This window comes from Acinonyx jubatus, chromosome A2 (genome assembly GCF_027475565.1).
Source record: "Acinonyx jubatus isolate Ajub_Pintada_27869175 chromosome A2, VMU_Ajub_asm_v1.0, whole genome shotgun sequence".
Lineage (NCBI taxonomy): Eukaryota > Metazoa > Chordata > Mammalia > Carnivora > Felidae > Acinonyx > Acinonyx jubatus.
The window spans coordinates 22,953,609-22,966,708 of record NC_069383.1 but is presented as its reverse complement, the minus strand read 5'-3'; the positions used below and the strand labels follow the sequence as shown (position 1 = coordinate 22,966,708).

The 13,100-nt window shown below is 39.3% G+C and overlaps 1 protein-coding gene across 5 annotated transcripts in view; it reads right to left on the bottom strand.

Moving 5' to 3' along the window:
• UBE2H (ubiquitin conjugating enzyme E2 H) overlaps positions 1-13,100 on the bottom strand; it is a 101,442-nt gene that overhangs the window by 70,426 nt on the left and 17,916 nt on the right. For 3 of the 5 annotated variants that reach the window (XM_053218087.1, XM_053218086.1, XM_027075464.2), the window contains exons 2-3: positions 800-837; positions 665-718 (exon numbers count right to left, since the gene is read on the bottom strand). The exons of the other annotated variants lie outside the window; for them this stretch is intronic. In XM_053218087.1, coding sequence (XP_053074062.1) covers positions 665-718; positions 800-837 — 92 coding nt within the window. The remainder of the gene's footprint in view (positions 1-664; positions 719-799; positions 838-13,100) is intronic. 5 annotated transcript variants of the gene reach the window in all.

Sequence of the window (13,100 nt, the reverse complement as noted above, 5' to 3'; positions counted from 1 at the left end):
AGCACCTAATGCCTGTTTGTCTCATTCAAGCCCTACAATGAGGGCACCCAGACATTTTACAGATGAGGAAACTAAGCCTTAGAAAAGAGCTTCATCTCACATCACCTAGTAGAGAGTGAATGGGAGAACCAGTAACTGGTCCAGCCATAATCAGAACCAAGTCTGCCCTCAGAGGCTCCGTGCTCACCCTCAAATCCATACTTTATAAATTTGTTACTTGTACCAAGGGAGATAACATCTGCAAAGAGACAAATGGAATCTGGAAACAAGTAGGAACACATATCTGCTTCTCTTCCTCCTCAGAACTCAGAGTAGGTCTCAGAACGGCCTTTGGTATCACAGGCGTAAGAAGGTGAGACATATCAACTGTCCCAAAGGGCTCTGGCCTCGGAACCACAACCAGGTTCAGCACTCACTGCCAGCAGAGAATGTATTCTGGTTTCCACGCCATCACCTCACAAATGAACTTTTTAAACAACCCCCTCTATAAACTGAGAGCAGCTAGCACCAGAAATAAAAAGATCTTAGTAAATCAGATATTACAGTAATGTACTCTAAGAGGTAATACAATACACTCAGTGGAAAGAACACAGGCTTTCACTTCAAATTGACCCGGGTTTGAATTCTGGGTTCAACACTAGCCTTCTTTATGACCGTAACTTACCTTCTGCGAGTCGTCTCCCTTGGGAAAAGAAGACCACCTTCCTTTCCACATGGTCTGCCGAAATAGCAGCACTGTTATGTCGACTTTAGTGGGTTTAGAGTCAGCCCGAGTTTATCACCCAGCCCTGCAACTTACTTGGCATGAGACTGAGGCCTAAGCCTCAGGTTTCTCATCTGTAAAACAGGAAAAATGACAACAGAACCTACCTCTTGGGGTATTTTGAGGATTAAGATATCTAAAGTGCTAACAGCACAGTGCCTGGCACACAGTAAGCACTCTAAGAGGCTTTTTATCAGTTTAAGTTACAGACCAAGTGACAACTCAACCTCACACCTTCCTAGAACTGATCTTTTAGGGGAAACAGCATCCCTCCCTCAGGCTATGACATTAACTTTTATAGCTTTAAAGGAGTGGTAGAAACATATTTCCAAAAAAAAAAAAAAAAAAACCCACAGTGGCTTGGCTCCATTTTGTTAAATGGCGGGAAGTTTTCTCATTTCTTGCCTCAAACTTCAAAAAAAAAAAAAAATTAAATAATCCTACTGGTGCTTTCAGGCAGACAACGCCCTTACCCTCTAAACTGAACAAGATCATTTTCCCCCACATATGGTTTTCAGAGCACCAGGAAGAAACACTGGAAAGGCATCTGCTGAGAAGCAGAACTTTAAACGCTTTGTAAAACAGTCTGCCTGCACCTGTGGCCAAAGCACAAGCAAACAGACTAAGCAACCCAGACTCCAGTCTGCCTGTCTTGCAAAAAATCCCCGGTCCCCAACATGTAGTCATGTTTGAGCCTCACCCCCCCACCTCAAAAGTCACAAAAATACTGAATTCCAGAGCTTTCTTCCAATCATTAGTTCCGGATTTAGAAACATATCAAAGGCAATGCAAAAACAACCTATAATAAAAAAATTCCTTGTCCTTGGCCAGCCTCCTAAGTCCATCCAGCTAAAATGTGCCTTTCACCCCAGGTTCAATCATTAATGACATGACAGAAGAAATTCATAAATCTCTCTCTCACAAGGCTTTCTCAGATGCACGTTTTTGGTTTATAGGTCTTCAGCTTTTTTGTATAGGTAGATAATCACATTTATTTAGTCCAAAGCCCTAATATCCTAAACACAAACTTTTAGTGGGTACTATAACTGGCTTATAGAAGTCTTCTGCCATTAAACATATCCAGTTCAGGGTGCCTGGGTGGCTCAGTCGGTTAAGCATTCAACTTCTGCTCAGGTCATGATCTCATGGTTCCTGGGCTTGAGCCCCACGTCGGGCTCAGTGCTGACAGCTCCGAGCCTAGAGCCTGCTTCACATTCTGTGTCTCCCTCTCTCTCTGCTGCTCCCCTGCTTGCTTGCTCTCTCTCTCTCTCAAAAATAAACATTAAAAAAATATATATCCAGTTCAAGGAATTTAAGAAAAATAGGAAAAGTCTTATGATACAGCACTGGCTTCATCTACCACAGAAACCAACATGCTTAGCTTATATAGACCTTAACAGATTTGCGCTTTTTTTAAAAAAATTTTCTTTAATGTTTATTTTTGAGGAAGAGAGACAGAGCATGAGCAGGGGAGGGGCACAGAGAGAGAGGGAGACACAGAATCTCAAACAGGCTCAGGTTCTGAGCTATCGGCACAGAGCCCAACGCAGGGCTCGAACCCACAAACCGTGAGATCATGACCTGGGCCAAAGTCAGACGCTTAACCGACTTGAGCCACCCAGGCGCCCCAAACAGATTTGCTTTAAATTTCTCAATCATTTGCTATAGAATCATAACAAGTGATTAATGTTTTGTGCTTGCTTCTCGTTTTTTAAAAACCATTCATCAGAGCGCCCGGGTGGCTCAGTTGGTTGAACACCTGACTTTGGCTCAGGTCATGATTTCACTATTTGTGAGTTCCAGCTCACTGCTGTCAGCACGGAGCCCACTTCAGATCCTCTGTCCCCCGCCCTTTCCCCACTGGCATGTTGTCTCTTAAAAATAAACATTAAAAAAGAATTTATCTATGCTCAAGTTCTAGAAGAATTGAAAGAAAGAAAGAAAGAAAGAAAGAAAGAAAGAAAGAAAGAAAGAAAGAAAGAAAGAAAGAAAAAAGAAATCCCTATCAAAAATCAAATTCAGGACAAGAAGCATCCTCTCCAACACTATGCAACAGTCTAGGTCCAGACTTTGCAAGCCTTACTTTTGTTTTGAAAGCTAAAGGAAGGAAAGTAGCTTTTCTGTTTTAGCTTTCATTCCTGGGGAAATGGAAATAGATGCAGGGCTTCAAGGTTATACAGTACACACACAGAACATCCTGTCCACTTGCCTAACACACTGGTAGCATGCTCACAGCTAATGGTCAAACCACCTGCAAAAGTCTCATTTGCTCAGTCCCACATGTTGCCCACAAATTCAAGATTATGCTGTTTCATTTTGTTTATTTTAGAACAGTCACCTTGTATCCAACTGATCCAGCCCACGTCTGCTGCCAACCTGTTAACAAGTATTACATCTGCTAAAGGCAGGAAGTAAATAGAACACTTCCAGCCCCTACCCTAATAGCAGACCCTCTACCCCTACTCCTTCTGCACCTGCTAAACTGTGCGTGTGTTGTCTGTATGTGTGTTGGAGGCTGTGAGTGGATGACAGGAGATGACAAGGCTGACAGAACGCACACTGTGGGGGTTTCTGAGAGGAAAGGTCACAGGCAGGAATATTGGGCAATACAAACTTGTCCAGTTCTTTTAATCCCAGGTATGCTGCTCCCTGAAATAAGTCCTTAGCTAATAAAAAGACTTTTAGAGATATCATGGAGGGATGTGGGTGATTTTATAGCATCAAGTAGCTAGGAAAGAAAACTACAACTTTCAACTGTAAGGTTTAGAAGAGTTCTTTTTAAAAATCTACCTGCATGTGATTTTCCTAAATTAAAAATAATATCTATGCAGTATTCCATGTTGCCCCCCGCATCTCAACGAACATAGCTTTGAGTACTCTCCTTAAAACAAACCCAAGTGTGGGATTCGTTACCAAGAGCTAAAACCAAACACACACCAACGACCATTACTATTCTGTGCTATACATTTAACATTTCTTCTCTGAAGGCACTGAGAGCTTCAGAATCCTGCAACTACCTCCAACCTGGTCTCTAAAACTGCTTCTATTTAAACTGGGTGCTGATCAGCCTCAATTTTCAATTGTCTTAAAGCAAGACAAATGCTCCCATTAAAAAGGACTGGCAGAGGGACACATGATAGCTGGCTCAGTCAGTAGAGTATGCAACTCTTGATCTTGGGGGGCCTGAGTTCAAGCCTCACACTGGCATGGAGCTTTAAAAAAAAAAAAAGACTGGCAGCTCAGGAATGCCAAAAGTGGCAAGACCCCAAAGAGAGGGCTCTTATCATCACCTTTACACACACACACACAGTTGATTAACGAGAGCCACTCAAGCTCTCTACATGAGGTTCTTACAACTGTATTCATACTTGCTGTGATGTATGGCAAGAGACGCAAAGATCAAAAATATCCTCATGAAAGATGTCCAAAAACACAAATTCTTAAAATTACCAACCCTGTATAAACCTACACCTATTCCGATTTGATGATAGAAAGAAAATACCCATTAGACCATCTGCTGTGCCTCTTAAAAGCAAGAAGGCATGGATGAGAGCAAATGTATTCAGTGCTAGGCTACAATTATTTCTATTTTGGAAAGTAAATGACCAACCTCAGTTCAAAGGAAAAATATCAATTTCTGTTATCTGCGTGTTTCAAAAGGGCAGTAATAAATAAGAGCCAAACTAATGAGTCTGAAACTGAAATTAAAACAAAAGCTCGACTGACCATAATTTTAAAATACCAAAACCCATTTATAGACTTAACAACAACAACAAAAAATTCTCCTGTTGGGGTCCTGGGTGACTTGGTTGAGCATCAGACTTCGGCTCAGGTCATGATCTCACAGTTCGTGAGTTCAAGCCCCATATCGGACTCTTTGTTGTCAGCACAGGGCCCACTTCGGATCCTGTCCTTCTCTCTCTATGCCTCTCCCCTGCTTGTGTGCGTGCATGCATGCGCTATCTCAAAAATAAAACAAAAAAAAATCTGTTAATACCCCCACTTAAAACCTTCACCAATGCCTCTCAGTGCCTGCAGAACACAATTCCCTCAGCCCCCCACACGTCTGCAGAGTCTTTGCTTGTGCCTTGGCCTCCCCAATCCAGTAACTCTGTGCACATTCATGATGGGCTTTTATAGCTCTATGCCTTTGCCTCGTTCCCTCTTCTCCCTCCGGAATGTCCTTCAAGTCTGTATGCTGTCCGAAAATGCCTACTCATCTTTCAAGACCAAGGTCAAGCTTCACCTCTCGTAAGAGCCACGTTTCCAAGTGGGCTGCGCATTACTCCCTCCTCTATGTCACTCTGTCATTCAAGGGCTGACAAAGTTCACCTCTCTCTCCTAGAACAGAGGAGCTATGTCTTGCTTTTCATGGTAGCACCCTTACTGCTTTGCAAGGGCCTCACAGAGAAAAGGCACTCAAAATATTTGGTTAGAAAACAGACTGAGACAACAATGGGATACCATTTCACATCCATCACATTAGCAAATACTAAAAAAGCCAGACAAGTGTTGGTATGGATATGAACAAACAGGAGGCCTCAAATGCTGTTGACGGAAATGTAGTTTTTTGGTACAACCACTTTAAAGAGTAACTTTTTTGGGGTACCCGAGTGGCTCAGTTGGTTAAGCGTCCGACTTTGGCTCACATCATGATCTCACAGTTTGTGGGTTTGAGCCCTGCGTCAGGCTCTGTGCTGATTGCTCAGAGCCTGGAGCCTGCTTTGGATTGTGTCTCCCTCTCTCTCCGCCCCTCCCCTACTCGCTCTGTCTCAAAAATAAACAAACATTAAAAAAATTTTTTTTAAATAAAGAGTAACTTTTTCATCTCTAGCAAAGCTGAAGACACGCACCATTAAGACCAGCAATTATATGGGGCACCTGGGTGGCTCAGTTGGTTAAGTGTCTGACCTCAGTTCAGGTCATGATCTCACTGTTCATGGGTTTGACCCCCACGTTGGGCTCTGTGTTGACAGGTCGGAGGCTGGAGCCTGCTTCAGATTCTGTGTCTCCCGCTCTCTCTGCCCCTCCCCTGCTCATGCTCTCTCTCTCTTTCTCTCTCTCAAAAATAAATAAATATTTAAAAAAAAAAAAAAGCAATTTTGCTTCAGGTTATATACATTAGGTCATTATTTGTCAAATGTGGGTCCTGATCAGCACTTTTTACAATGAGGGGATAGATACATTATTTCAAGGATGCATCTCTTGTATGGCTAAGGATTTTTTCAGGGTAAATTTTTTTTAATTATTTTATTTTTATAGAACTACAGCTTCCATTATATCTGTGCATGTAATGTGCGCACGCTGGGTCTCAATGTAAAATACATTTCTTATTACGTCTAATGAACAAAAGAGCCTGGAAAATCTTGCCCTACTGCCCTACAGAAACACATATGTGCTCAAAATGACATTCATAAATGTTGTTTACAGCACTATATATAATGGCAAAAAATTGAAAGTAACCTAAATGTACATCAACAAATAAGGAAAATATGGTATATGCATGTAACTTTTATAAATGAGGTACAGCTACTTCTATCAGTATCAACAAATCTTAAAAATACAGAACTAAAATGTATGCTACTATTTATTTAAACACGCAAAGCAATGACAAATATTACTTATGGATATGCACATATACATAAGAAAGTAAAAAAAATGAGGGGAAAGAGAATTGAAGAAAGTTGCAACTTCTAGTTCATGAAGAGGGGGAGGGGAGAGGAATCGTGGAGGACTACACAGAGGCTTCAATTTAACTACAGGTCTTCTCTCTTTTTAAAAAATAAAATTTCTGGGGCACCTGGGTGGCTCAGTCGGTTAAGGGTCTGACCCGATTTTGGCTCAGGTCGTGATCTCATGGTTGTGAGATTGAGCCTGGCATCAGGCTCCGCTCTAGGCATGGAGCCTGTGTAAGATTTCTCCCTTCCTCCTCTTCTGCCGCTCTCCCACTTGTGTGTGCGCGCTCTCAAAAAATAAATAAATAATAAATAAAGTACAAAAAAAATTTTTAAATGTCTGCAACAAATACAGCAAAATGTTAAGACCTGACAAAACAGTAAATGGATGCTGTTCTATTATCAGCAAGATTTCTTCCTATTTCTTGTGGTGCTCAAAATATCTCATCATCCAAAAAATATTTTTAGGGGTGGCTGGATGGCTCCGTCAGTTAAGCGTCCAACTTCGGCTCAGGTCATAATCCCACAGTCCATGTGTTCGAGCCCTGCATCAGGCTCTGCACTGACAGTTCGAAGCCTAGAGCCTGCTTCAGATTCTGTGTCTGTCTGTCCGTCTGTCTCCCTCCCTCCCTCTCTCTCCAAAAAAAAAAGAAAAAGAAAAAAAAGAAAAACTCTAAAAGCTTAATTTATAAGTTATTAGAATGTGTGAAAAACATTTTCCCCACTACGATAACATGAGTTTTAAAGCAATTTGTGCAGAACTTTGTCTTTCTAATACTGTTTAGAGTAAGAGCATATGCTTTCATACTCTGAAAATGGATAAACAATCTCATCACTTCAATATTTCCTCTATGGAAAAATTACATGATACCAGTGGAATTGGTGTTAACATTCTCTGGTGTGATAATGGTACTGAACTTGCACAGGAAAAGTACTTACTCTTTGAAGATGTATGTTCAAGTATTTTAGGTAAAAGTGTCATGACTTTTGCAACTTACTTGGAAAAGGCTCAACTAAAAACATATATGATAAAGGAAATATGACAAAATGTTTATTGAGTCTACATGGAAGATCTACAGGTATTCACTTATTTTATTCTTTCCACTTTCATGTATCTGAGATTTTTCATAGTAAACTATAAAGAAAAATTTCCAGTGAATATCTGTTGAACAAAAACCATAATGCCGATGTGATGCAATTCTATCTACATTACCCTTACCAACTAACTTCCAGAATAAAATGAAGTTTTATCTGCTTCTGTAGTTTTACTCATAAAAATGTGGCAGCTGAAAGAAAAAGATCTACAATATGGCAAGTTAAAGGCCTACCATATTTTAACCAGTAAATATTATTGCCGACCTGCAATATTGGTTCTGCAATATTATTGAATCATAACCTAAAGTAGCTTGAACAAGCTTAGACACTTTTTATGTGATTAAAAGTTATGCAGTAATTTGAAAAAAATCATAAAACTGATAACCAATTTCCTTAATCACATTTCCAATAAGCCAAACTTCAGTAAAAGGATCTGTAACTTAACACCTTATTCTTGTCTATAATGAGCTAAAAAACCCCAATTACAAACATCCGAGGTGACTGATATTAGATAGAACTGGTTTTAAAACATGGAAACAATCTGAAATCTATTGTTCAAAACACCAGGGATCAGGGAACAAAGAAGGGAGAGAAATGTACTGGCTTGAAATTAAACTGTTTCAGAGAATTCTAACAAGGGCCTTGTCCCATTTACTAAACCATACTGCCTTTCAAGATGTACTCTACATGCAAAATGAAACTGAAACACGACACGGGTAAACCACAAGTCCCCTTCTCCTAAAACAGACAGGGAACAGATACAACTCACCCCACTGGACAAAACCAGAAGGCATTCTTAATTTGGCAGCTTCCCATGACCAGACAAGGATTATAAGATCTTGCTTTAATTCTACCATCTGTAATAATGGTAACAACTCATTTATTCATAGTTAGTCGAAGTGTGACTTAAACATGGTAAGCCAAGCATTTGAATTTTTAGGTGAGCAGGTGAGCAGTTAACACTGAATAATATTTTAATAACTGTTCTTTTGAGAATACTTCAACTAATTCCAAGGATCCATTTCTAGAAATGAAAGGACAACAACTGTTACTGGCCTAAGACAGGAGCTTCTCCTACTCAAACTTAACATTGATGCAGGTTTCTAAACACGAAGCAAAATTTTATCGCAGAAAGTCAGAAATGAAGATGTCAAGGTTTTCTACTTTACACTTCTAAAAAGCCCTAGGAAAAATTCAAACCAAGAAAGTAGTAAGCTGCAGAACTTATTTTTATAATACATATCTATAAAGATAAGATTCAAACTAAGATTTAAAATTTGTCATAAAGCTATTTTTTTTTTTAACGTTCATTCATTTTTGAGAGACAGAACATGAACGGGCAAGGGGCAGACAGAGAAGGAGACACAGAATCTGAAGCAGGCTCCAGGCTCTGAGCTGTCAGCACAGAGCCGAACTCACAGACCGTGAGATCATGACCTGAGCTGAAGTCGGACACTTAACCGACTGAGTCACCCAAGGTCCCTCATAAAGCTATTTCCAACTCTCTATTCCCTAGAAGGCAATGCCAGGTATACACATGGCTGTGAAGATCTTTCATATGTTACATATATACACACAATAAGTTACATGCAAAATGGCTATACAGATAAAAATCACAATATTCAAGTTGTAAAAACTTAGGATCCTCTAAGCCAACTCCTTACTCGGTATGTAAGGAAACAGATACCCAAGAAGGAAGTGAAAGGCACAAGGCCTTGCAGCACTGAGCAGCAGAGAGAGCGAAGGGCGAGAACACTGGATGGTCTGCCAGGCAGTTTTCTTTCATCCTAACATGCTGCCCCTCCTCTACACCAACCTCCCAAATTAGGTCTTGAGTTCAAGTTTGAAGATAAACTATAAGTGAGAAGAGACAAGTGAATGGTTTGTCTTCTCCCTTAATGCCCCAGCATAAATAATTTTATCATGTAACCCAGTCTTCCAGCAAAGCAAAATCTGTAAGACATGTGATAAAGGTAAGAAATAACATTTATAAACCAAAATTCAAGGCATGGGAAGCCAAGCCTGAATGATAATGCTCCCAAATATGTAAATGAAAGAAAAAAAAAACACTTATCGTTCATTGTGGCAACACTGCTGGTTATCCAACCCAGTATCTATTCTTTCTTCTTTTTCTTTTTTCTTTTTTTTAACTTATTTCTACACCCAATGTGGGGCTTGATCTCCCAACTCATGGGTTCGAGCCCTGAGTTGGGCTCTGTGCTGACAGCTCCGAGCCTGGAGCCTACTTCAGATTCTGTGTCTCCTTCTCTCTCTGCTCTTCCCCCGCTCAAACTCTGTCTCTCCTTCAAAAATAAGTAAACATTAAAAAAAAATTTTTAACTAAAATCTTGGGGTGCCTGGGTGGCTCAGTCAGTTGGGCATCTTGGTTTTGACTCAGGTTATCAGCTCATGGTTCTTGGCTTTGAGCCCTCTGTTGGGCTCTGCGCGGACAGTGCAGAACCTGCTTGGGATTCTCTCTCTCTCTCTCTCTCTCTCTCTCTCTCTCTCTCTCTCTCTCTCTTCCCCCCCCCCTCGGTTCCTCCTCCTGCTTGTGCTCTCTCTCAAAATAAATACTTTAAAAAAAAAGAATATTTAAAAACTAAAAATAAAAAAATCTTTAAAAAATGGGTGCCTATGTTATTTATTTGTATATCTTTATATCTCCATGTTATGGTCCTTTTTGTTTTTATACAGAATTAAATAGAAGCACAAAGTTAGTAACAGAATCTAATAATTCAGCTCTTAATAGACCTCTTCAAGACAACAGAAATTGCTCTAAAGATACAGAAATGAACATCCATACTTCCCAGGTCCTCATAAGACCACACAGAATAAATATTAACAGTGCTCAGGTTCAGAATACTAGAAGCCAGAGGTAAACTTACAACTTCTTCAAGCCTCAGTGTGGTATTGGTAAATTTTAAATTTTTTCAATTAAAAGAAATGTTTGAAATCTTTTAATTCTGGGGTGGCTCAGTTGGTTAAGCATCCAACTCTTGATGTCGGCTCAGGTCATGATCTCACAGTTTACGAGTTCAAGCCCCATGTCGACAATCACCTGCTTGGGATTCTCTTCCTATTCCTCTCTCGCTGCCCCTCCCCCGCCAAAACAAACTTTAAAAAAATAATTTGTTAATACTGTTACTCTTCATTTTCTAAGAGCTACACAGTACAACCTCCTTTACCTGCTTTACAACAGAAATGGGAATAACTCAATACTCACCATTATGTTTCTATCAACAATATGATTAAATAGAAAAAAAAAAAAGCTTTGCATATAAAAAAAAACTTATATCACATTTTACACTTTATTTTAAAAGACTGAATTCTGGCAATAGAGTCTAGTCTTCTCACTTGAAATAAAGATAACTGCTTTATGAATGGGATATTCTAACAATGGACCTATTGTCAACTGCCCAGAGTCAGCTCAGGGCCTGATAAAATAAAATTTAATGTAACCTATCCCGTAGCCCAAGAAGTAAACTGCTGTCTAATGTCTCCTCAGCTCCAAACAAAAAATGCAACGACAAAAAAAAAGTGCTGCCTTATTTCATCATATCGACAATACACCATTATTTCATGACACCAAGAAAGAAAAAAGCTGACAAACACTACCAACTGAAAGCCATCTCCATTTCAAAGATGTGGAGATGTAGGAAAAAAGTCTTAGAATCTATATAACATGGTGTAAACTCTGGCATTCTTTACTAACATGAAAACACTTGCCATCTTCATGTTATATCAATTTCCCTTCAAGGCTAAATGTGTATTGATTTACCTGCTTTACTATATACTTCAATTCAATCTGATTTGAATATTTGATTAAAGAATCTAGTATTATGCCAACACTACACTAGGTACAAATAAAGCACATCCTATTACAACAACATGACAACTTCTCTTCATACATTTGTGAAGGCAGTTCTCAAACTGTCTGGTTTTAGCACCCTTCACACTTTAAAAAAAAAAAAAAAAAAATCAATGACCCCAGGGGCGCCTGGGTGGCTCATTCGGCTGAGCGTCTAACTTCAGGTTATGATCTCACAGTCGGGAGTTCAAGCCCCACATTGGGCTCTCTGTTATCAGCACAGAGCCTGCTTCGGCTCCTGTCTCTCCCTTGCTCTGCACTTCCCCTGCTCATGCTCCCTCTCTCAAAAATAATTAAAACCATTAAAAAAAAAAATCGATGACCCCAAAGAGCTTTTGTATGGATATTTACCATTTTGAAATTAAAGACATCAATTCATTTAAAATAATAAATTTTACACATTTTAACATATATCATTTTTATGAAAAATAATTTCCAAAACAAAAAAAAATTTAGCAAATTTCTTTACTATCTGGCTTAACAGAAGTGGGCTGGATTGTCCTATGTGCTTCTGCATTAAATCTGGTACATTTTGAATGTAGTTAGAAAAAAGACGAGTAGTTTAATAGACTTTTCAGATCATACCGACATTTTCCACTGATACTACACCAAAACTTGACAAGTGGGTAGTTTCCTAAAGGCCAACTGCAATGTGGAATCTGGAACGGTACCAATGAACTTTTCATACTGTTAAAGTCCACTGGTCTACCTTGAATTTTTAGTGAATCTTTTTTACCCAAGCATGATTTTCTATCATGCACTGGCCATGTGGAAAATAAGTTCACAAACTTATACGGATCTTCCTAATGTTGACACATTTCATTACACAATATCAAAAAATCACATTTGTTAATATCACCACTAATCTCATCAGAAATGTAAGTATTAAACAACTGTCAAGCATGTGGCTGATAACAAGTTACCCAAAATTCTAATTTTTGGTTTAAGGCTTATATTTTATCATTTTATCATATATCATTTTATATACTAGCAGTTTTCCTTGGAGTGATGGGCTCGCTTTTTTTGGAGAAAACGTCTGGATCAAGTATCTACTTTCAAGTACAAATGGCATTCCATAAAAAAACAGCTAGTTCGGTTGCCAACTCAAAATCACCTAAGTTGTTTTTTCTAGAAACCACCACCATACTTTCAATATGCAGGAAAGAGGTTTCTCATTTCATCACACAGAATATTAAAAGACACATAATTGAGGGTCAAAATTTACTAATGATCTTTACTCCTGATCAAGGACATGCTCAAGTGAACCTGCCTTTTTTTAACCACAGGCTTGTGGTGAAAGGCATGTTGATGATGACCACAGTTTGAGTAAGATCTGCTTCTCTCCAGCATGATTTCTGTACATAGGGTTCTGATTTTCCATACAGGTGACAAAGTTTAGTCTAAAATCAACCCAAGGACTTGGCAAAAACCTGTAGTGGATGTGTGTATTTTTTTTTAAAGTTTATTTTGAGAGAGAGATAGAGCAAGGGAGGGGCAAAGAGAGAGCGAAAGAGAGAATTCCAAGCAGGCTCCACACTGTCAGTGCAGAGCTTGACGTAGGGCTTGATCTCACTAACCTGAGATCATGACTTGAGCCAAAATCAAAAGTCTGACACTTAACCGACTGAGCCACCCAGGCATCCCACCTGTAGTATATTATGTATCAAAATTCACTTAACAGGTGTTTTCTGAGCACTTA